General features: G+C 38.7%; 1 protein-coding gene across 4 annotated transcripts in view; it reads left to right on the top strand.

The window, feature by feature from the left end:
- Positions 1-25,330, top strand: part of ARHGAP29 (Rho GTPase activating protein 29) — a 54,083-nt gene that overhangs the window by 5,770 nt on the left and 22,983 nt on the right. For all 4 annotated transcript variants that reach the window (XM_082313770.1, XM_082313771.1, XM_082313772.1 and 1 more), the window contains exon 3: positions 20,302-20,445. In XM_082313770.1, the coding sequence (XP_082169896.1) occupies positions 20,302-20,445 (144 nt within the window). The remainder of the gene's footprint in view (positions 1-20,301; positions 20,446-25,330) is intronic.

Genomic DNA, 25,330 nt, shown 5'->3' with positions numbered 1-25,330 from the left:
TTGCCTCTTGTGTTGAAGGAAATACCATGTGTTCCATACACTTCAGTTCTTGCTGTCTTTTTTTAAATTCCCTTTTGAATCTAGGCATTGTACTCACTGGGTGTAACGATCTGTTATTAGCAATCCAACCTGAGGCATAGGATCAAGATACTTTACCAATGTCTTCATTAAAGAAGAGGCCTGGGCATTTGTTGAACCTGGGTCAATGAATCCAGTGCTATTTCACAAGAAATTTTTTTATGTAATTCTACTTGATGACAGGCTGAAGCTGTAGTGCTTGAACTTTACAAACAGTTAGTGCATCAGTCTCTTGGTCCAATCTTCACTTAAATTTCCAGATGAGTGAGATTATGTCATATGGCTGATATTAAGGAAGGATAGTTATATTGTCATCATGTCTTTGTGTTTGAACTGAAAGGTCGTCTTCATTTGTAGCATTCGTACTTTATGAGGTCAGAGATAACCAAAATATATTGAGGAGACTCAAAATAAGTCAATCTTCTTTCCTTTCTGATAAGAAGAAAATGAAAACAGTTCCTCAGAAATCCCTGCCTGGAAGGCCGAACTTGAGAATATATGTTGAATTAATACCTAGAAGACTCAGATCATTACCTGCAATCTGTGCTACTCTTAAGACTGTTCATTTGAGTTTTCAGTTTTATCGATGGCGTTCTGTATTCTTCATGTACCCCAGGTTTCACTCCTCTTTCAGTTTTAATGTACGTCCTAAGTACAAACTGTTAAGACATAATGGCTTGAAAGCTGGTGAGTTTTCTCTTTGTGTTTTGAGTTCCAATAGTAACTTTTCAGCTATTGGTTGGGATCGTGAGAACCTAATTGTTGCATTCAATTTGCACCCCTCTTTGAAGAGGTAGAACATACAGTGAAGTACAATCTAAAGGCTGGAGCTATCTGTCATCTTCAGAGGTAGCGGCGCTCAAGAGAAGTAACTTTCCACGGTAGAAAATGTTTTAGGAACTGAGAAGTTGTTTGCCTCCCATGGAGACTTGCTGAGGGCTTAACAGCCTTCACCACAGTATTGAATATATTTAAGAATTTGAAGTGTGAGGTATACTTAAGGTAAATCCTGTAACTTGAAGTTAACTCTTGTCCCAAAGCATGGTTTTAATGTGTCCGCAAGTAAATGCTGGTGAATTTTGACTCCAGGTGACTTCTACATGAATATGTTCTTTTGGCGAATAGGAGGTATGGGGTAACTGCTATATACTGTCCAGTCCTTTCAAAATATAAGGATACCTGTACCTCATAGGAGTTGTATAGAAAGCATGTAAGCCACTTTTTGGGACAAAACATGCAGGACCTACCTCTTACAAACTCTGTTAGAGAACTTATCCATTCAAAAATAGTATTGCTCATTGCATAGATATGCAAAGTTGAGAATCTATTTAAGAATAGGTATTTATATATGAGATTGGCGACACTATGGTCCGTGCTGTTACTGCATATAAAAAATTCCATTGTTGCTTTAAGCATATGATGCCACTGTGTGGTCTTTCCTCAAACGAGATTCATTTACTCAGGTTTAAAAGGACCACACAAAAGAACATTTAGGGCACGGTCTGAGTTCCTAATTAGAAGATATTTTACTAAGTGCTTCACTTTTAAACGGTAAATAGTAGCTTTTACGTGTTTCACGTCAGAGATGGGGGAAACATTCCTGTTTCCTTAGTCTGAAGATAGTTAGCTACTAGTTTTGTGCCATCTGCTACTTTTTTTTTTTTTTTAAGGAATGTAATGTATGCTTCATACTGTAAGGTCTGCCCTTGGGACTGTGGGAAATAATTGTGTTTCATTATGAATAGCTGTAAGGGTAAAATTTGCATGTGGTTTAAAAGTGCAGGAGTAATTATACTTTATACTTTAATATATAATCTTCTTGACTGTACTTCAGAATATATTTTGGAATTATTGCTTGCTTTATCACAAACTTTGAAGTAATCTTCAAAGTGTGGTATTGTGTGCTTCATGTGGGTAATTCTGCATCCTCTTCATAAGCAAAAACTTTTTTTCCTCAAGTTCATCCTGTCTTCAACTGATCTAAATTGTAGCTTATTCTGAAATGTTAATATACCCTTTTTTCCAGATATCTTAGAAAATAGAAGAGCAAGATAAAGCTCTTACCTTTAATCGTAGATTTCTCTTTGAGGATCAGATTTTGCTGTCTGGTTTCTTAGAGCTTGATAAGTTTGGGGGGGGGTGTGTGTGTGTGTGTGTGTTGTTGGGGTTTTTTTTGTCTTTTTTTTTTTTTTTTTTTTTAAACTGAAGCAGAGGTAAAAATACTGGTGAAGCTGGATGGCCTGGTCAGGAATGTCTGCATCCTCTTTATAGTAGCACCAATACTTTCAAAAGGATCAGGAATGCTACCTAACTGGAAACCTATCAGGTCCTTATTTTTGAAGGATAAGATATTCAGCCCAGTGGGACAATTATAAAGGTGTGTCAAGTTAAGTAGTTTCCTCAAAATAAGGAACTTGTAATCTCTAGTGACTTCAAAACCTTGGTTTAGCACCATGGAGATTGGTATTAATCGCATGCTATGCTAAAAGCCAGAAGCTGTCTACTGAATATAGTGCCTGAGGGTCAAAGATGAATGATTTCTCTTCAGTCCTTCCAGGCTTGATAATGTGTGCTTTTTTAGTACTGTCCATATTTTTAGTACGATTAAGGCACTGCAGTATTTTTAGCATTTGATTTTTATTTCTTTGTTTTCTTATAGTGTAAAACATTAATGTCCTTTTTCTGAGGCAGTATTTTTGAAAGTCAGTTTGTCCTGTTTTGCTAGGGAAATCTGAAGTTCATTAGCCATTGCAGTGGAGATCACAGATTGAAATTATGATAATTCATAATACTAGGTGTAATTTTGCTGTTTGTTCTTTATTCCAATTTTGATGTTTCTCAATGAAAGGTGCTGTCTTTGATACACCTTAAACTGGATATATTTACCTGTCTAATGACACCTCACAGTATGAATGCTTGTAGGTGGGCAAACTGCTCTAAACAAGGATCTGAAAAAGTGTTTACTTTTCTTTGCAACAGTCTCTGGAAGGAATGTTTGGGTGTTTTTTTTTTTGTTTGTTTGTTTGTTTTTTGTTGTTGTTGTTTTGAGGGAAGCTGGACTGATTTCTTTAAAATTTTTGTGGAAGATGGTGCTGGTTTTCTGTTTGATAGTATTTTGTGTCCTAAATAAAAAAACCTTTATGGGAGAAGGGAGAGTAAAATGCTGTCAGGGCAGCTAACTTTCAGGGACCGTGAGAACATAGTGATTATCAAATGCGTAAACAATCTGCTTGTGAATTGATTAAATGACCTTCAAGAATCCTCGGGAAAAGGCAGAGGAATTCATGTAAAGCATAGAACATTGTTACTCTTATTCCATGTAGCACAAAAAAAGGGGAAAACAAACTGTCTAGTAGATAATAAAGCCTGTTACAGAAATCACAACATTTAAGGATGTTGACAAATAATCTGAAGTGGAATTTTAATGTTAACCACTTCCAGGATCTGCTGCAGTGTGCTTGTAATATCTGAAGAATAAGTCTGTAACTTATTATTAAAATATGACCTTTTTTGTACTTTGTAGCTCAACTCAGACTTGGTTCACAAGGAACTAACTGCATGGTTTAAAATGTATTAGCCTGTAATAACATTGTTCATCCTCTTGCTGAACCAAATAAGGTGTTAAGAGGTGAATTCTGACAATTTGTATTTGTTGCTTTGGATGTTACTGTTCCCAGAGCAGAGTTGGCAGAAGTGACCTTGTGAGCCAGAGCAGCAGGGAAGCTGGGACTAAAGCAGAGTGGGGCAGGTGTAAGGCAGCTGTAAATAGTAACTTCTGAAGGTGCTCCTGTAGAAATCGCAGCTTTTTCTTCCCCACCAACAGCTGAATTGATGCTACAGTTACAAGATGCATCTAAAATTGTTGTTTTCTTACTATAAAGCTTGTTATCTTTAGGGCTCTATTTTAAACCATGCTAATAGTGTATTTCCACGGCAGCTTAGAGAAGAAACTTGAGCGTGAGCTGCTGTGATCTCACCGCTTCTTCCTGGCACTGGCAGTAGTTTCTGGTGACTGCATAGCAAGCCAGTTCTGGGGGCACATCTGCCTGAAAATTAATCCTGGGAAGAAAGGAACTCGTTTTCAGCCAGATCAGTTCCATGAGCTGACTGTAAGGTTGTACTGAGTATCAGCAACACAGGGAGAAGGCACCTGGCAAAGGAACGAGTGGCCAGAGGTTAAAATGGAACAAGACTGTGAGGGTCTAGGCAGAGGTGGCATGGCATTCCGCCCTGGCATTACAGCATACACTGCTAAACCCTGTGCCAGCCCTTGTCTCCTCTATTGTATGCTAAGTTTCACAGGGGTATATGAAGGCAGGGAGGGAAGTGGAGAGAACAGCAAGCAGAAGATACCCTTTGTAGATGGCAAATTAATCAGCCTTCTTAGCCTTGAGCTTTTGGTGTATTTGAATTCGACAGTCATCTTTTAAACTTGCCTTCCTAAAACTTGCTTCTTCTATGCAAAGACATATGTGCTTCCAGTCTTTCTGACCTGGAAATTCCTTAGTACACCCTTTCACATATCTCTAAGTAGTAGTCACTTCTAAATATTACTTCTGTCAATCTGAAATTGAAACTATTCTTTGACAAATGTGAAATAGTCTTTCAAGCTAAGAGATGTGAGGGATGTAAACAAGGATAAGAACAAAGTAAATACTTCCTTAAATTTTTTTAACAAGTAAAATTATTGCTAAGAACCCAAAGGTGATGGTAGTGGGTTTTGGGTTTGGGTTTTGGGGTTTTTTGGGGGGTTTTTTTTGTTCATTTTTTTTTAACAGCTTATAATGCTTTTTATGGCAAAACTCAGAGAAAAAAAAAAAATAGGCATGTAAACTGCTACTCTTAGTTGAGCTCTAGGTCCACAGCAAGCCAGACACCTCCTGGTCATTTTCCCTTGCTTCCTTTACTTTCGCGCTGTCCTTTCTTCCTGGTCTCTCTCATGAGTAGAAAGCACTGAGATTCCTGGCTGTGAGTCCTGTTCCTGTCCAGTGCCAGATTCCTCAAACTGGAGAAGTTCTGCAAAGAAAGCGTAAGTTTAATGTACTCCAGAGAACTCTGTCCATAAAAGAACTAGTGAAGCCTGAAAGAAGGCAAGCCCACAACAATCCAACAAAAAGTAGTTTACAGTCAAAGTTTATGGGAGACAGCCATAGCCACAAACCATGCTTTTGCCCAGGAATGTTACACTTCAGCTGGGAGAAAGAACTTCCCATTTCACTCCAGATCATTCCACAACCTGTTTTGCCCAAGCTTCTTGTTTTCTACAAGTCTGCCATCTTGCAGGGTTTTGTTAGGGAGTCTTGGACTTTCAGATGCTGGGACCGGAGCCAGAGGAGCTGGGCATTTTCTTTTGCTTTGCAGGTTTGCAATATTAGAGCACTGCTTAATTAATCTGCAGTCATGGAACAATTCTGCTGTTTCCAGTACTTTGAACAAGCGGAGGAAAAAAACAACCTCCTCTTAAAGTTCAGTTTAAGCAGATCTGTGTTCTTCGTAGTCAAAGTGTAAGCTATCTGTTACATGCAGGTTGCTAATGTTGGGTAGTAAATGCTGTTTCTTCAGTTTCAGGGAAGACTGAAGTTAAATAATAACTTAGTGGACCAGCAGATAAGTTTGTGGCTGATAGTACTACCCCTCCCCCAGTTGCATACTCCACATTCCTTCAGAACAAATGTTCACTTGTTGCTATAGTGTCTAAGATCAGCAGTCAGGAGGGGTGTGTGTGTATGTCTTGAAGGCCTGTGAGTGTTTAAAATGTAAAATCAACCCTTATGTGCAGTCCGGATATTTTTGTTGACTTAAATAATTAGCATATCTCTCTTTAGAAAAACTCTGAACTGTTTATAAGAAAGCACAGGCATTTTCCATTTTTGTTTCTTTTGAAGTGCAAAAAATCTATTACAAGGCAAAACTCCATTCTTCTTTTTGCATTTCTGATGTCCAGAAGAATCTCAAAAAACTTAAAAAGCCTTAGCTAGTTTGTTAATTAGAATTACCTTCCCTTTCCGTCACAGCAACTAGAAATTACAAGAAACTGAAATGACAAGATTAGCAAGGTGAAAGGTGTGTAGTGAGGAAGAGGATGAATAGTCAGATTTTCTTTTTTGAATGTAAATGTAAAGTTAGGCCTTTCAACAACAAGAATTCTTCTAATACAGTTTGCAGCTTAAGAAACAGGGGCACACTTGGACACAAAAACTTCTATCTCTCAAAGAACTCTGCCCAAACACCTGAAAGATAAGGTTTGATCCATATCCAGTGTGAAGTCTTGTGTTCTTAACAGCAATTCCTGTGTACATGTAGGAGCTTTTGTGTTTAAAAACAAAACAAAAAACCCTTGCTCTAAATTAGTTTCCTACTCTTGGCAAAACGTATTATAGTGTAGCCACAAAAATATTCCATTTTCTCATTTCTCTGATGCATCGATTTATCAAAGTTGCAACATAAAACAAGAACATCAATACAAGTAATTTTTGTATGCCTAACAGCATAGAGTTATGAGTTGTGACTGGCATCTTAATGATCTTTGACTTCATGAAGATTTCATAGACTAAACCATTCCTTTTCCACCAGTTCCATTGGGAGTGTTTGTTCTTCCTGTTCATGTAGCTAGGTCACAGAACTGAAGGTGACTTGTTTCTTAATTCCAAGCAAGTGTTCATGTAATCTGGCAGTTTGGTTATGTTAGATCTAATGCCTCGTTAATGGATGGGAGTTAGAACTGCATGGCAGGGTAGGAGATCTGATACAGAGCCTGGACCTTGATCTTCGTAGGTAGCTGTTTCCCTTTTTTAAGGAAAGTAGGGATTTTATGGAGGCTCATTCATTTGTCTCCCTAAAATGCCCCTTTTTATAGGAGATTGAGGTGACTCAAAATAGTTGTGTTTGGGTTAAACTTTCATCTTAATGACACTCTTTATAGAACAGTGTAACTGAAAAACATAGGACTTCAGGAGCTCTTTTGTAGAGGCTGTGATTTAGCTGAACAAAGGATTTTTCCTTTTTACCATTTTTTCCTTGTTTACTGTTTGAAGGTACTTTCTTGGGCTGATTTAAAAAAATATATAGGAATTCTTATTTGCCAATTTTGGTTATCTTTAGTTTGAAGACTCTGTCAACTTACGACGAAGGCTGGTTTACCTCTTCAGAGTTGTGTTCTGTGTCATGACTAAACTGCTTCAGATATTTGGGCAAGTCCAGTTATTGCTTAAATCTGAAGTGACAATGAAAGCCTCATTATTGTTTAAATTTCAAACAGCCATGAAAATATATGTAATGCAAGGAGCAGTGAAAAGCTTTTAAAGGAACTTACAAGACTCTTCTTTCTGGGCACTCAGTTACATAGTCCTTTTGCTTGTGAAGCACCATTTAAAATGGCTCCCGTTGCTTGGTCTAGAATGATGCTCAGAGAATGAATGCTGGGACTTTGGTCTCTCACCTTCTTGCATGTCTGTATGTGAAACAACATACAGACTTTTTAGTTTTTTAATGTAAATGGGTATTGGAGGATGTATGGGAGAAATAAGAAACCTTAAGGCTCAAATTCTAATAACTTAAGCAGTTCCGAAGAGCTATTGTAATAATATAGCATGTTCCCTTTTTCAATTGTGTTGATTCTGTGTGCTGTGCTTAACTTGGGTTCAGGGCCCACAGGTGGTTGTTGCAGCGGTTCATTACATTTTTTTAAAGTTCGAGACATAGAATGACCGTGGTGTTACGTATGTTGCTATGCATACTGTGAATGCTAAAAGGAAAGGGAGGCTCTTATTTTGGAAAGAGTAAAGTGTTCCTTCTAACTCTTGCAATGTCTTAATCCTTTTCTAGTTTTAGGAATCTGCAAGATGTGGAAGGCCTGGTGAGGAAGTTCCAGCTAAGATGCGTTGAAAATAATGTTGTCTTTGATTAAAATGAATTGCAGGATTGTAGATCAATAATTTGCAGGAAGTATATTTGTACAGTGGAGTCAACGCACAAGCGTGTCCTCTCTCTCACCCCATGCCTTTTCAACAAGAGGTTTTGACATCTTTAGGAATTGGGGCCAAATTTCAGTGTTGTAGCACAGGATTTCCAAAGGGTGCTCTTCTCTGAGCATTGTATTGAAATTCCTTCAGTTCTTGCAGGTGTGATCAGTTTAGGGCTCTGGGTTGTGAACAAATTTAATGTTTTAGTTGATGTTCTACTTTTGGACTACAGCATATTCTTAGCTCTATTTGTAAGACCAGATATTGCTGAAATAGTTATGGGCAGGGAATTCCTGAAGCATTAGCTTAAAGACTGCTCAATGTTCACAAATTCCTATTGCTGTTTTAGTGTTCATAGTGATATGAATGGATTCTTTAGTAGGATGCCTAAGTTATTTTGCATTTTTGTTTGTTTTTTGGGGTTTTTTTCCTGCGGATTTTTTTTCATTCATTGATTGTATATAGGGTATATAAAATACTTTGTTCTAGATGCTACCACAACTATGGAACTAAAAAGTCTGTCCAGAAGTTCTTCAATGCTGATAACAAGTGGGGAAAAAAATGTTTACTGGAATCACTAAAGTGGAGGTGCAGAGAAACAGAAGAATGTACTGGTCAGCAAAATGGGCTGTGGTCTCAGCACACAAGTAGGTTAACCACTGCCAGCAGAAGAGCAGTTGAAGGAGGCAGCTTTTTGGAGCGATAGTCCTATGCGTTTTGTGCTTCATTTGGTAAGGTGCAAATTGTTTATCTGAAAGCTTAGTGGCATACATGAATTGTGATAGTTGAGTGAAGACAGTTTGTGAAGGGCCTTGAGAAAGTGACCATGATAAATAGCTTAAGACAGTGTTGCAGAAGGGGAAACTAACAGTAGGATTAAGATGGCAGAGTGGTCAAATTAAATGCTCTCTGGTATTCATGTTTAAGCCCTTGTGTTAAGAGCAAGCAAACAAATTCAGCGAGGAATGGAGAACGCTTTCTAGCTGTAGCTGGCTTTGGCTGATGACTAGACATGAGATTTTAGAGAATGTGGCGGAGAACTTAATTTGGAAAGAAAGCAATAGGTCTGGAGCATATAAATAAATCAGATTCTTAATAACGAGAGAAGCTTGTTGTAGAACATCAAATGCTGCGTGCCATTGGATGAAAATTTAAATGCATGGGGCTACTATTCAAATATGTAGTTGACCAAGTTCTGCCTGTTTCTATTATAATTTTCACATTCTGTAGCTTTTACTGGCCTGCACATCCTTTGGTTGTTTTTTTTAATTTAGCATTAACTAGCTGGAATGACAACTTCATTGGTACTAGGGGGAAACACCTGTGTAAATCCAGAACCATAAAGCAAACAAATTCTGTGGTTTGTCTTTTTCACCTTTCTATTGCAAGGTATTTGTGAAGAAATAGTACTCGATTAAAAAAGCATAGTGAGCTGTGCAGTGGGTTACTGTTGTCTTTTGGGGCGTGGAAGTGTCAGTCTGACATCAGTTACTGCTATAATGACAGTGTTGTAGTGTTTTCATACAAAATCATCAAAGATGTTTTGGTGTGAAATATCTGATACCAAAATGTTGTATTGCAGAGGAGGTTGACTGTTCCTTAACCTAGGAAGTGGAAAGATTTTGGAAGTATTTCCTCTTGAGTGTTCAAATGGCTCATCACTCTGTGTCACTTGTGCAAGTTATATAGTCAGGCTTTACTCTCGTGGGTGGTTGTTTCAGCAGGATTTCAATGCTGGAACTTCAAATAATTAATCCTTTGTGTTCACCAGTTTTCTAGACAACTAATGGTACTAGCTGCTGCTTTAGTGATTTGAATCCCACTTAAAATCTAAGTTGATTTTGTGTAACATTTTTCTTTTAATCAACAAAACAGAAATGGAATACTATCACATCCTGTAGCAGTCCATACTTGTGTTTAAAAGATCCATTAAAAGCAGTGCACAAAGTAATGCACCTCTTGTTTAACACCATATAATCTCATAATCCTGGCTTTGTGTGGTCTTTTGAAAACTAGGTGGGCTGGCAGCAATAAAATAGCTTCTTTGCTCAATCAGTGACTTAGGCTAAAAGTGGAAGGAGCAGCCATGTAGAACAAATAGTATTTTGGACTAAAAGTAAAATGAGTTAAAGGTTAAGTATTTTTTTGGTAATCTCTTGATGTGGGTTAGCAAAGGTTAAATTTATTTTCTTTTGAATGAATAAAACAAAACTTTCATACTACCCCTTCTGTGTGCCAGTTTGGTATGGCAAGGTCAAGTTTCTGGGGATAGTCTTTCCTTTTCTGACCTGTTCTTTTTTCAGAAATTTGTGCTGTGAAAGTTGAGTGAGTATTACTTCGTGTGTTTTCAGAACTTGAACCAATATGCAAGGAACATAGTTGCTTAAGGCGTAAAAGTTTTCTCATTTTATTTTAACAGTGTCTTCCGTTGGCAGCTGCTCAGTCCAGGGACTACTTTACTAAGTTTTAGTGAAATGCCCTTGAATAAGAAATCAGTAGCATACTACTAAAAGTATAGTCGCTGATCCTGATGGATGTGACTTCCTGGTGAAATGTGACTGATCAGGCTTATTGCAAATGTGTTCATCATAAGTGGACGTAAGACTACATTCTTTGACAATTTACAATTCTGACTTAATGTGTTCTGAAAGTGCTGAAGCATGAGCCTCACCTAGTTTTATTCTTAAACTTCTGGAAGACTTAGGGAAATGATATGAACAGTGGCTAAAATGGCCATGTAGTGTGTGCACTCTCATTTGACAGAAACAGGTAAATAAGGAAACTCTAGCAATTTTCATTACTGGTTTCTGGTCTTTAAATTTTGGGTTAATAAAAGATTAATGTATTCTAAAGATTAAACTGCATGGCTGAACACATCTAGGTTAGGTGACTGGAATCTCAAGGCTAGTAGAATACAAAAGTTGAAGGAATGTAGCGTACAGCATATTGAAATAGATTAATGAAAAGCTGCATTGTGGTAGGTTTTTTCCAAAAGGCTTCCCCACATACACAAATGGGGAGTTCATCTATGAATTTAAATGTGAAATGAATGTGAAGTAACAACTGTTCTGCTGATGTCAGTTGGCAAACCAACATAATGAAAATATTTAACTGCTTTCAGTGTAGGCAGAATTAGAAGATTTTGATTATTCTGATGTATTTTGCATGTACACCATCTATTTTCTTGACTTTTTGAAAAGATTTTTTTAAAGACATCTTGATTTTTATCACTTTCCTTTAATTTCTGAACAGGAATCTAGTCTTGGTTTGCCCTATTTACATAGGCAAGAAGAACTTCTCAGAAGTACAAAATTGGCCCATAATTAAAATGGGGTAGGAATGTTAGCCCAGTTTAAAAACAAACCAACCAAAACCACCATAGCTTAAGGTCACATCAGAGGCTAGTCAGCATGGTTAATGGTCGAATCTAAATGGATAGACTGATGTATTTTGGCCAATCCCTGATAGCAAATGACAAATCTGAAAGGGCTGTTTGGGTATTTGTTGTACATAAAAAAAGCTAGACATGCTAGAAATCTTACCTGGAAGGCTGGACTAACAGGGGATAGTTTGGTGTTTTATTCAAGAGCAATTTTTCTGCAAAAATTGCAAGCCTGTGCTTTCACCCTCTTTATTTAAAAAAGACAAGAGAGAACTTCCACCCTTAAAATACCAAAAAACCTGTAAATATCAGGTGCTTTTTAATTTTAACCTAAATTTGTACAGCCCAATTTTAAGATCAAATTTCGTAGTTTAGCAGGAAATAGGCCACTGACTTGCCAAATGTTAAATCCTTTCTTGTATTATAAAAACATTATTTGTATATAATAAATCAAACATTGCTACTTTCAATGTACTGTATTCAGTAAGCTATTTGCAGGAAATTGGTATGCATTCTCACTGAATTGGATTGGTATATTATTATTCTGAAAAAAACCTCCCAAACCTTAATGCTTTTATGTCAAATGTAGGGGTTTGGGTTACTATTTTTCTGCCCTTCTTTTCCTCATTCCTAATCAAACTTCACATGTTAAATTTTCTTCATTGAAAGAATTGCTTAACTGTTTATTTTCCATACATTGTCACTTTTGCTGCAATATAATGTGATTAAAACATTGGTTGCAGTGGATTCTGGAGCACATGTTGCCAAAGACTGTATGAATTTGGTGTAGTGTCTTTTGATGGTGCCATGACAACGAGGGTTGCCATGACACTGATTAACAAAAAAGCTAGGGCTGCCTAGCTTGCTATTTTGAAAGCTTCAAGTACGATGTTTCTTGACACAGGGATGGGTAGGTAGCTTCTAATTCTGCATCGTAACACAGGGTTGAAATGTGATGACTTCACTAGTGCCTTTGGCGGCTTCCAGCCTTGTTAAGAGATTTTACAAGGATAAATTCTTCCAGAAATTCTGAGGTTTTGTTTTTCAGTAGATTAAAGCGTCTCATTCCTTACATCTGCAGCATGTTTATACAGATGAATAAAGGAAGAAATATGATAGCTGACTGCCGTTTTCTCATCACTCCTGAACTGTGGCCACCAACAAATAAAATATCTACACCACTATTAAAGGAAAAAAGTTTTGTTGATTTTATGGCTGTACAATCAAAGAAAGTCATGCCTAGCCCATATGTTTATTGCCTTACAAAAGCTTCCTTGAGACTAGGCTAGACAGCAGTGACATAGGTCAACTTCACTATGGTCAAACCCAAGTGTAAAACACACTTTCACTATGTATTTGGTCAGTTCTTGTTGTGTTTTGAGTGTGATAGTGACCTCTGTCAAATCAGACAAATATGGCAGGCTGTTAATCATGTTAGAATGGGGCTGATGGGGGAGGAGGGCAAAAATAAAATGATGGGTTAATCTGGGACTGTTTGCCAAACTGCAGATGTAGGAATTAGGTGATTTCCACAATGTTCATTGTTGTGTGATGGTTTTGCCTACTCTGTGATGCTCACTGGGAAGTCTCATAGCCTGGATCAGGTTCAGAACTGCGTGCTGACAGTTTCCTAGTACACAATACGGACATTGATGAAGATAATAGTAATGTGATTTTAGTTTAAGGTTGTTTTGCTTTGAATCAGCTTCATTCCAACACTGACTTGCTTTTTTTCCCCCTGACCTAGGTGGCATAACTAGTGATACTGTGTAATCATTCTGTGTAACATAATGGAAACAGGATGTAATTTACCTTAATACCAAAACAAGGGGTTTTAGTAAATACGAGTTGACAGCCTTTTAGCCAAGATGTTGGTCTTGCAGATTGAAATGTTGGTTACTCAAACTTATTTCTTCTGAATCCTTCCAAGATCGAAAGCGATGAGGATCTGACTATTCACACTCCGTAAGGTGAAACTTTAATAAAAAGTTCTGGATCCAGATACTCGGATATCGGGGAAATTGCTTCCCAGTTTATGTGCTTGTTCTTGCCACCACCTTGCAAGACTGTTCTGTCTGGCTTGTCGCTTTGTCCTGAAGGAAACGGGGATTTATGCAGCAGATGTGAAGTGGTACTTAAAACCAGAATTGCGGCTCCTGTATTTCAGTGGAAGTAAAAGCGGAGCTGAAGTACACAGTCCTCAGCTGATCCCAGGAAAGCAGCAATTTACAAAGGGAGTTCTCAAAATGGGGACTAGGCCTAGCAAGGGTGATGGTTAGTTTCTGCCACTGGCTATGGCCCAGCGGCTTTGTACACAACTGGCATTTAAGTGTTCTCATCCAGTTGCATTTATTAATGTTCTTAAACTAGTGGTAACACCCATAGAGTGAGTTAATGGTAGACACTTATCAAAGACAAGGCATTTAATCATGTTCATGAGGGTAGACGGAGAAACTGTGCAAAAATAGAAGTTACCTTGTTTATAGTATGATTTTCACAGCAAGTGAAATGAGTTCATATACGTTCTGCCCTATAGTCAAAAGAATGGTTTATGTATATAAACTTGTGGCTGTAGAGAGTATGCATGGCAGGTTGTTCCTCGCTGATAGTACCTTTCACTGTGTAACATTCTTGAAAGCTATTGAATGCATGAAGTAAATAATCACATCTTTCTACTTGTAAAAAGCTTCTTATGGAAAGCAGGACCTTATTAGATAGTGTGAACTAGAATAGTTGCTTTGAAAGTCTCATATATAACCCAACTTCAAGAATTTTTCATAGATGCGTTCTTTTCAGTTGGTTTATCTGGATCAACACCCTGTCTTTCCTTTTCATCAGTGTGACCAACTTCAGTTCTAAACAAACTTTTAGCTACAGCAAAACAATAGTTGTATTAGTGGTTCCCCTTCTCTTATGACTGGTGGAAATTGGGTAGTAGAGGGAGAGTCTGCTGCTGTTAGAAAGCATTTGTGTTCTAGGTGGAGAAGTGGCAAGCAGAATGGTGCGTGCATCTTCTGTACGGGTCCGAACAGCGATGTAGGGTATGCGATGGCCACGGAGGGGAAAAACTGTGTGTTAGTCTGTATTTAAACTTGTTCTGGCAAATGTTTGTCGAAATAAACAGCTTCAGAAATGTTTGGGCCAACAATAAATCAGGTCAGACAAAAGAATACCAGCCAACTGACACAGCAGTGCCTTTCCTGACTGCGTGTATTGTGACCAGCCCTGACTTGGCAGGGAGGGTGGCTGGTGCTGACAAGCTTGATGAGCAAATTTTTATTTTGTTTTGCATGAACAGAATCCATAGCTGTAAGGCCATTATTGCTTGCTAATGTTTGCTAAACAAAGGCTTCCTGTTGAGAAATACCTAAAATTAGAAAGTAGGTAGCTTACGCTGTTTTTACATTAAAGATGGATGAGTGGTTATAAAATATGGTGACCGAAACCATTGAGGAGTGGGATGCTGGTGGCAACACCGTGCTGCTGAGATGGCTTGGCTAACACTGACAGGCTTCCCAGCTGCTTTGTTACATCATTCTTGTGCGTTAGGTTTGTCAGCTTTGAATACATGCTTTTTCACCCTATTCTTTTCTCCACTTCTCCTACAGAGTATGCTTTCCTGTGGTTGCCTTTACATTTTGGAAGAGCTTGTTTTCAGCTAATGTAAATGATAGTTTAAACCCCAATGAAAGAAGATTTGCAGATAGGCTACTAAGCTCTCTCCAAGCCTTTTTTTTTTTCCTTTTCAATTTTAAGAGCTCTGGGTTTTTTTTCTTTTGGGAAGTAGGGGGCTGACTGATTCTTCCAGGAGATTCCAGAAAACTGTAGTCACCTAAGCAAACAGCTGAACTCACATGCCCAGAGAAGTCCTCTGTGCTGCAGGATCACTGTCAGTTGCAGTCCTCTGGGCCCGAGTACTAACTAGTCTTCTATGGTATTGCAATTCATGTCATTAAGCTTGAGAAAGATTTTTAAACTCGATATAGCATCCATTGGTGGAGGAATTTCCTGCTTGACTTCATGTAGATAAATGAATGTGTACGGTGAGACAAGGGACAGAAGAAAAATGGAAAGTAAATATTAATTTTTGTGACTGCTTAAGTCAGATTGAATTGCTGCAGAAACTTGTTGGAGACACATTTCCTCATGCATTCTTTTCACTGTAAACAGTATTTGCTCTGCTGTTGCTTTGGTCTCTTAGCCATTTTTGGACTCCTTAGGATTAAAGCTGTGTTTCTGTTAATCTGGCATATTTAGATTGTTTGACTACCTGAGGTTTATAAATCTGTCCTGAACAGGAAATCTCTGTTTTGGTGTCTGTTTGGCGAGTGTCAGTCACTGAATGCGGTGTGGTTGCGGTTCATGATGGCTTCTGCCCCCACCTCTCCCCAAGCGCTGCTTGTGTCGCAGACCTTTTGTCTTCTGGAGGCACAGAAACAATGTTTCAGATATTTTGTAAACAAATAATACAGTGATGGAATACAAAGACATCTCAGTGGGGTGTAGCCAGACCTTTGCTTTTGAAAGTACAAATAACTAATGTCATGCTTGAATGCATTATTTTAGTGATAGTCTTCTCCTGGATGGTATGATAAACATCTAATTCAACTCAGCAGTTGTTTTCAACTTGCATTTCCCTTTGAAGCTTACTGCTTCTGTTTCAGACTTGAAGAGCTTTGTGTCCCTTAAGTTTGTTTTTTTTCCCCCTCTCTCCTCCCCCTCCCACCAATTTTGCCTTTTTCTCCAACTCTGTTGGTCTTGTAAGATATTATCAAATCTTAGTATTAAGAAACTGCATTTGGGGATCAGATATGCTTTAACTAGTCTTCTGTATGATTTTTTTTTTTCCTTAACCTAACCTGTAAGGAACCTCAAGAGCCTGCTTTATCCTGTAATGACAAGCCTGTAGTTGTGGGTCACACTGAACTCCCCAGGAAAATTAATGCAGTTTGTCGTACGCCTGTGATGCACTGCTTCCTGAGGACTCTCAAACTGGGAGTAATCTGTAAATTGGTTTGGCTGCTTTCCTGCCCTGTTTCCCCTCCCCTACTTGTTAGGGGTCCAAAAGACTACCCACTATGCCGCCAAAAGGACCTGTCTGTGGGGTACGTGCATGGGTATTCCTGATCACGTGGTTAGGAACTCTTTTCTCTCCAGCCACAAGTGGACATATGTACAACAGAAGACGGGGACACCTTCATCTTGGCTAGGCAAGAGATGCAGTTCTGGTCAAATGGTGCACTTGTGCAGACCATCTCTAGCCAAGTGACCACAATATTCATGCCCTTCACGTGAGGACTGCATATATTCTGGTTAGACAGAGACAGCTGATGTGGAAGGTTTGTGGCGTATAGCCTTCGAATGCCTCCGTAAAAACCTATCTGTCCCAGTCCTGCCAATATAAATCAGTAGTCTCAGTGAAGGATTGTGGAATATTTGTCTGCCTGTAGAGGTTTGTAAAAAGAGATGAGACACAACCTCCATAGACTACCTCCTCCTTAAGTATTTCAAAACTTAAGTCTACACTCTAGACATGTTTCTTAATGAACTAATTGGAATTACTTTTAACTAATATCCTGTTTCCTGAAAATAACATGTTACTATAATTTTCAGATACATTTTCGATGTTGTCTGATCCGCTTTGGGTTTGTGGGCATCAGTACAGCTCTGTTGTCTTTCCTTTTCCCCGTTGCCTTTGCCTGGAGCTGCCCAGTACTCCCAACAGCATTTATTCTTGCCTTGATGGAGTACAATTGAGGCTTGGATGGATTAAAGCCTGAAGGGACCATTAAAATTGTCTGGTTTCATTTTGACAGCTATAGAATTTCTCCAAGTGTTAGAAGGTGGCAATGGCCATGCTGGCTTAGACTAAAGCTGTGTCTAACTCAGTGTCTGAGCTCCAATGACTGCCAAAAGTGAAGAGCTAGCAAAAAGTAAAAATGATAAGTTGGACATATCCTCTGAACCCTTTCTGCTTAAGGGAGTTCTTGAGCTGTTGCAGGTTACATTGTTTTAGTACAATGCTTAGTAGTTCAGTAGACTAAAGAGTAGAGTAGTTGAGTGAAAAGAAGTTCTGGAGGCAGGTTCAAAAGGAATTAAATGAATTCAAAGACAGCAGGTCTGGAAGCAGTTACTGAAATGCATAGGAGCAACTGTGGTGCAGCAGTTGTGCGTGCTGGGGGACTGGACTGCAGAAAGCGGCCAGTCTTGTCTAGTCTCCTAAGCAGCATCGCCCACTGCTGTGTAAGGCACAGGCTAGCTGGACCCGTGGCCTGACCTGGTAAGGTATTTATTGTCTCAGTAGTAACCCACAGGGAAACTCAAAAGAGCTTGTGCAGTCTCTCCTTGTTTCCATGTAAACTTCTTGTGTCAATGCTGTGTTTTGGCAAGAAATTCCACAGGTCTCTCGCATGAACCATCACACTTTTCTGTTTTGAATCTGGTTCCTGCTTTCTCTGTCGAGTTATCTGAAGTATGTTATTTTTAACTGAAAGACATTAGTAAGCAATTGATCCTACCCGCTATTTTCATGCCTTTCATCATTTTCTAATACTCTTCCCTATCCCCTACAAAGCATCCAAGGTCCCAGCTTCTGCTATTGTTGCTTGCATGGAAACTGCTTCAAGCCTGAATTGCTTTCCCCATTAAGTTCCAAACTCTGAGCTATAGTATGCCTTTAGATCAATGTGTGTTTGTCATAAACTGCCTCTGCTACTAATGTATATGTACTGAATCATAGCCACATTTAGTAACAGCCTCTTAACATTTTTTGCCTTTGCTGTGTTTGAGTCCTCAGTTAAAAACCATTATGTATACATGTCATGGTTTAACCCCAGCCAGCAGCTAAGCACCACACAGCCGCTCACTCCCCCTCCCCCTCCCAGTGGGATGGGGGAGAGAATCGGAAGAGCAAAAGTAAGAAAACTCTTGGGTTGAGAGAAGAACAGTTTAATAACTGTAATAAAATAATGATAATTAAAAATTGCAGTGAAAAGGAAAACAACAACAACAAAGAGAGGAACAAACCCCAGGAAAAACAAGTGATGCAATGGCTCGCCACGTGCCGACCAATGCCCATCCCCAAGCAGCGGTCACTGCCCCCTGGCTGACTCCCCCCAGTTTCTATACTGAGCATGATGCCATACAGTATGGCACAGCCCTTTGGCCAGTCTGGGTCAGCTGCCCTGGCCGTGCCCCCTCCCAGCTTCTTGTGCACCGGGCAGAGCATGGGAAGCTGAAAAGTCCTTGACTGGTGTAAGCACTACTTAGCAACAACTAAAACATCAGGGTGTTATCAACATTATTCTCATCCTAAATCCAAAACACAGCACTATATCAGCTACTAGGAAGAAAATTAACTCTATCCCAGCTGAAACCAGGACAATAGATGTAAATGAAGATAAAGCCACAACTATCTTTCGTAAATTACATACAGCTTTCTTAATTTACTGCTGTGTAAGATGAGTTTTCCTAGACTTCTGTGTCCCCTGTTACGGATAAAGCTTCCTACTCCCCTCCAGCAGGAAAAAACACGCAAAGTGCTGCTGAATGGTAGATAAAGTTTTTGCCTTAGTCTGCTTCCTGAGTCAAGGTTTTTCCTTTGACCATGTATAAGCTATTCTGAGTTGAAAAAAAATCTCCTGATATTTGACATCTGGGGAGATAAAGCCTGAAGCACAGTAGTCCTCAGAAGGCTTGCTTTTGCACTTGATACAATCACCTGTAATTTGTATGTAGTCCCCCCACCTACCCACCTGACAGTAGTGATATACTGTACTGATGTGTCATCTTGTACTTTGATTCCTCAGAAAAATTTAGGTGCCTCTAGCCTAAATATAATGTCTTGTAGCCAGAACAAAATGGCTCAGATTTGAAACTGTTCTCTGAGTAACACTGGATCAGTTTGCACTGTACTGTAATTGTCTGTATTGACCTGTTTGTTATCATGGCCACAGACAACACAGAATTGCCATTCCTTTTTGCTCAGTGGGGAAGTGAGTCAGCTTGTATTAGATCCTCTTTTTCTTTTTCATAAGCTAGACTTTTCTGAATTTGAAAGCTTTTTACCACAACTTGCAACGCAGCACTCTAGCACATGTGAAACCTTAATTCCGTGCACCAGCACCTTTTCTGTAACAGAACGGAAGAGCTTGTGGTTTATCCTGTGCCATGTATGCAAGAAGAACTTTTTTTTTAAAATAAGGCAGCAGGGCAGGATTTAGGGGCATATAGCAAGAGGTATATGCTGTAAAAACCATCGCCCTGTATGTATGCTTTTTTGAGAATTTTTCTGATTAGGCCTAATTCCACAAAATAATCTAGATGTTCAACTTCTTTATGAGGACTGACGTGCTTAAAGACAGACCTTTGCTTATATACTAAAGATGCTTAAGATTTGACTGACGTGTGAGTTAAAAGCTAGCCAACGTTTGGCAAAAATCTTTATTTAATTCTATGAATAAACAGAAATGGTGTTGAATTTGTATCAAGTGAAGAAATGCCTAATGAGCAATCCAAACCTGCTTTTGTTGATACTCTTTTTTTAATATATGTAATTATCAAAATGGTGGTTGATTAAATGACATGAGAAAAAGAAGATGGTATAATTCAGAAACCTTAGGGCATTGGTGTAGAGTCTCTTTTTTTTTTTTTTTATTAGTATACTTGCTTGACTTTTTGGGAGAAATGAGTTTATATGTAAACAGCATACAACATTGCAAGTAAACTGTTGGCATTGTTTTTTAACAATTACTTTGTTCTAAGCAGGTGCAGCTTCCATATGGCCTAGACTTCAGTGCGGCTGAATGCCATCAAAGTGGTTTGTAATGTGATTCAATGTTAATTACTGTTTTAATGTAGTTTCTTCTTTACTTTTTTCAGAAAATCAAGATGGCCTGCATCAGGTAGTACACGAACGCCTCGGGGAGTTGCTACGTGTTTTAAAAGCAGTGATAAATAAACATCAGACTCTAAACTCGGTCGATATTCTTAGTGCTGTAGGAACAGTTATTGCAAAAGTAAAAGGTAAGGAATTACTACCTTTCATATTCTTGGAAAATTGTAATTAATGACTTGATTGACTCTGGCTTGGAGTTATAGATAAGATTCTATGTATACAGAAGAAACAGGGTTGGTTTTTTCTAAGAGTAATACCTTAACACTTGTTTAAAAATACCTTCTTCAAGTGAAAAGTAATATTAAATAGCTTGTTCTACTGTTGATGTAATAAAATTCTTCTTATAGGAAGCTGGCTGCAAATCCACACCGAATTCCAAAAGCACAAACCTTTGATCTTGAGCTTTTCTTTACCTGTGTATCACAGAATAATAAACTTTGCATTTATCCACTTAAATATTTGCCAAAAATCTTTGCTTAATTCTTGAATTTGTAGGGATGGTGTTGTATTTATATCAAGTGAAGAAGTAACCAAATAAGCAATCCAAATCTGAATGGCCTAATACTTAGTTATAAATTCCACAGATGGATCATAAGCATGGTAAAGGTGTCAACAGCAACAAAAAAAGCCTTGCAGATGTATACGTTAATACTTTCTATTGCTGGCCTTTGCTGCTGAAGTTCTCTGCGTGTCAGACAAATGCAAATGGTGAAGCACACAATTGCTCCAGCCCCGTAAACCGTAGCTCTTTCTTTGCTGTGTAGCCTTTGACTGCAGCTCTCCCTACTCTGGAATAAGTCCAGTATATTACTGTGGAACCAGTACAGTTTCTTCCATGTGGTGTGGAGAATGCTTTGAGTAGGGTTAAATCTCCACCTCTTGCCTGTGTTAAATCATGTGGATCATCTTCCTTCAGAGACATGTAATTTAGTTTTTCTCCTTGTTCTAGGGTTTTTCCCCTTGTTTCCTAATTATCTTAGTATGTCTGAACATACACTGCTGATTGAGTAAAGTAGGAATATCGGTTAAAATGCTAATGTGTTTAGCTGCCTGATTCCTATATCTAGGATTCTTCCAAGCTTCTTATGGTTTCTTCCTATTGATCTATAGTTTTGCCAGTTTGTTTGATCTTGGCAGGTACGAGCAGCCCACTTTGCATTTTCTTCCTGTTACATGTAGAGTTTCCTATAGATCTGTCCCTGGTATTTGAAATGATCACAGGATTGTAACTCTGCAACTTCTGAACTTGCTTTAGACAATTGTACATAAGAGTAGAAATGCAGAGAGTATCCCTGAGAGGCTGCTGTTTGTCTCATTGATCTCGGGAAGAGTTAAGTACACATGTACAATGGTAATCGGATATTTACACATGAGAACAGGGTAAATGTTTATTGAACATAATTCTACGTCCACCTTAGACAAGCTGTTTCCATGCTTAAATGCTATGATAAGATGACTGTGTGTCTTCCACTCCCCCCTAATTTCAGTGGACATTGTTCAACTGCTCTTTAGTTTAAGAAATGTTGAGGAGAACTGACTTAATGTATGCAAGTAAATCAAATTACATCCACCTTTGCTAAATCATGTTTCCAAAAGCTATTGCAATAATACCTATCCTCTCTGGACTACATAGTTTATCAGTATTGTTCTTGATATGCCATGCCCCAAATTGGTCACTGTCTATACTGTCCAAGTTTACTGTTACAGAGTAAAGCAGTAGAATTACTTTCCTTGTCTCACATGGTAACACTGTTGATTGATTCCATAATTATGTTGACCTTTTTGTTAACTTTTGTGTTCGATTTAATGTTTGTGATAAGTCCAAGGTCACTTTCTGTAGTTCTAGTGCTGAACTAGTTTTCCAGTTCTAGATTTATGTGTTCTCCCTCCTACCCCTCTACTTCCGAAGTGGAGAATTAAGCACTTTGTTGGATTACATGATCCATTCCTCCAGAGTACTTGTAGCCTTCTGAATTTGATGCCGTACATATTTTTTTTTTTTCTCTTCTTGGTGCACACTGTTCCATCATACAGTTTCAATAGCACTGAACCCTGGGCAGATACATTGGTGTTTAACACATTTTCTTACATGCATCTGTTTCTGCCAGGTTTGAGTAGCTGTTCTTTAAATAGTTATTTTGGGATTCGTTTATTTGTCTTGATAGTGAGCAGAAGAAATAACTTTAGTACTAAGCCTTTTTTTGGCAATACAGATATTCATTAATACTTTTTAGCTTTTCCCCTCCTGAACAGATTTTAGTTCATATAATTTATATGTTTGCACTTGGAATAAACTAATGTTTGTGTTGTAGAGTTCACTCACTGTTAACATACTGAGTTTATGAGGAGCTACAGTCATGGAGGGATTGCATTATTTCCTACATGGAAAGAAAAACTACTGTTAGGAAAGCACTGTGCATATTGTATAATTACACAATTTTGAAAGTAACTCTAGTCTTCATTGTTGTAAGAATGCCACTTGAAACAAAAGCAGTACGGTCATGCCTTCCAGTTTTCTGTCAAATGTGTTGAAATGGGTCAAGCTGTAAGACTGTACTTCAGGTACATCTGAAAAGTCTGTGTCCAGCCGTAGCTCACTTGAACTATCTTAAATATGATCTTGTATGATGAGAAACCTCTCAAAGAAAAAAAAGCATGAAAGGAGTTGATTTTGTTATGGTAGCGGTCTTTGTCCTTGAGCTGGAACTGAGCTCAAGTTCTGAATTTTTTTTCCGCTCTTGGTTACATTACTCTGTGAATAATTTTCTCATTGGCAATTGTTTGACAGTACTGAAAATCTAGCTTTAGGACTCCTGCTACAGGATCCAAAGTACAGTGATGATATGGTGCACAGTGCTGATCTGATACAAATGTGTTCTTCCAGCTTGAATAAATAAATAAAAAGTGCAATTGCTGTTCATAGCACTCTCACTCATTTCTCATGGAGTTATTCATCTGTCTCATAAGCAGCATACGTTCTGGACCTAGAACAGAGAGGCTGGCCTAAACTTTCTGGTTGTTCTTTGGCTAAAGCAAACACGAACTCGCTCTGTGGCGAATCGCTGTTCCTGTGGTCCAGCGCTGTGTGACCTCGCCTCGCAGAGTTCCCAAGTTAATTGCAAGGAAAGGGAGCTCTGGATCACACTAAAGGTGGTGGTCTTGGGCAGTCCTACCTCAATATTTGTAGCCTTTGATACAAACAAGTACTTTCGTATGAAGACTTTAGTAACACCTATTGGTGTTTGCTCAGCCATTTATTGTATTCCTCATGTATCTGGAGATGGAAACAAGGAGTTACAGGGCTTCAGCTCTTTCCGCCTGGTACTTTGGTCCTACTCTGAGAACAGCAAAACCTTTGCTGTATGAAAATGGCCTACCTCCCCCCAGTTTAACCTGCAGTAAATGTGAAGGCAGTTTGTCTTCAGCATCTGTTTGGTTTTACAGCTGGTTTTTGTGTGAAGATCATACTGCTCCATGTTTGTATTCAAACCAAAGTGTATGACTGCTGGAACTGAGGCGGCTGAAGTAAAAATACAGCATGTTGTGGTGAATTGTGAGCATATCAGACCTCAGGTTTGCTTACAGTGGCCTGCCGGTAACACATGCGTTCACAGGTTTTCAGCTGTGGTTATTTCAATAGAAGTAATGTAACTTTTGAATAAACAGGAAGCTTCAAGAATGTGAGGAGCTGGTAGGACAGAACCAGTATCCTCTTTCTTCTGTCTTCCCAGGCTGTGTTAATGGGACATTATGAAAGAAGTTAATCTGACTCATCTGTTTCTTGTCATTGGAGGACAGAACTATAAAAAGATGTGGAAGCACTCTGTATCTGTAGTCAGATTTATGACTAGGAAGAAGATTAACCTGGCATGGAAAATTTCTCATGTTTATTTAGGAGAGAATGAAATAGAAACAAGCTGGGATTTACACGTGATATCCCCCCTGCTCCCCCCACTTCAGAAATAGAAGCATAACTGGTTTAGGTTCTAGAAAGACCTTTTTGAATCTTTGCATAATGCCAGGGTTTCAAATCTAGTTTGTATTTGGAACTTGGTTATTTGGAAAATGGTTATTTTAACAAATGACTGCCTTTGCTCTTAATGAAATCAGTTACAGTAACTCTGGAACCAGTGACTGGCAGTGACTCTAGCTTGTGAAGTATTCTCCTAAGTTTGACAAGTTGAACTGTGATTTAAACATGATGTCCAGTGTAGACAGACCACCCCCTTTAAATTACCACAAGTGGGAACATTTTGAATACTAGCAGAAATTAGAGTGCTTGTGCCCCTCCTTCAAGCCTCTCAGTCATTTCTCAGGTCCTTCAGTGGGAATGATATGAATGTGCTTGTAGTTCTGCTTTGGATGTCTAATGCTTTGCCTTTTGGACAGACTGAACAAAAAAATAGCTATAGCATGTTATCTTAATCTTGCTCCAGCAAATTATGTTTGGCAGAACAGATAATGTCAGACTTTTACCATTTTAGACTGAGGTTGCAGGAGAATGTAGAGGTGGGGGGAAAGAACCTTGATTTCTCTGGTTGTATCTTGGATGTGACATGGTTCACCAGGCCTCTTTGCTTGGACTCTACTACTTATACATGCTTACTTGAATGCTTCGTGAAGAGTATCTTTTAAATGACACCTCACTTGATCTGGAAGACTTGAGACTTACTGAAGCGTCCTGCCTGGAACCTGTTTAGACTCCTGTTTCTGGAAGTCACTTCCCAGTCTGGCACACCATCATACTCGTAGTTGTTATTTTCCCACTCAGTGTCTTTAAATAGTTGATGGCCCCAGAGTATATAGTTCTCTTGATCCCACGCTGAATTCAAGTTTGTACTGTTCTTTTTCTCTAAATTGCACCTTTGACTTAATTGAATCACTAGAATCACACAGATTCCTGGTGAAGCTGAAAATTTCAGTTGTCTTGTAGAAATTCCCTTTTTCGGTATATTTTTTTTCTGAGAGTTCTGCATCAAAGTTAAATACCTCTAGCAAGGTGAAGTAATTTCA

This window comes from Platalea leucorodia (assembly GCF_965183815.1).
Source record: "Platalea leucorodia genome assembly, chromosome: 5".
NCBI lineage: Eukaryota > Metazoa > Chordata > Aves > Pelecaniformes > Threskiornithidae > Platalea > Platalea leucorodia.
Note: the sequence above shows the minus strand (reverse complement) of the source record. Positions and strands in the feature narration are given on the sequence as shown.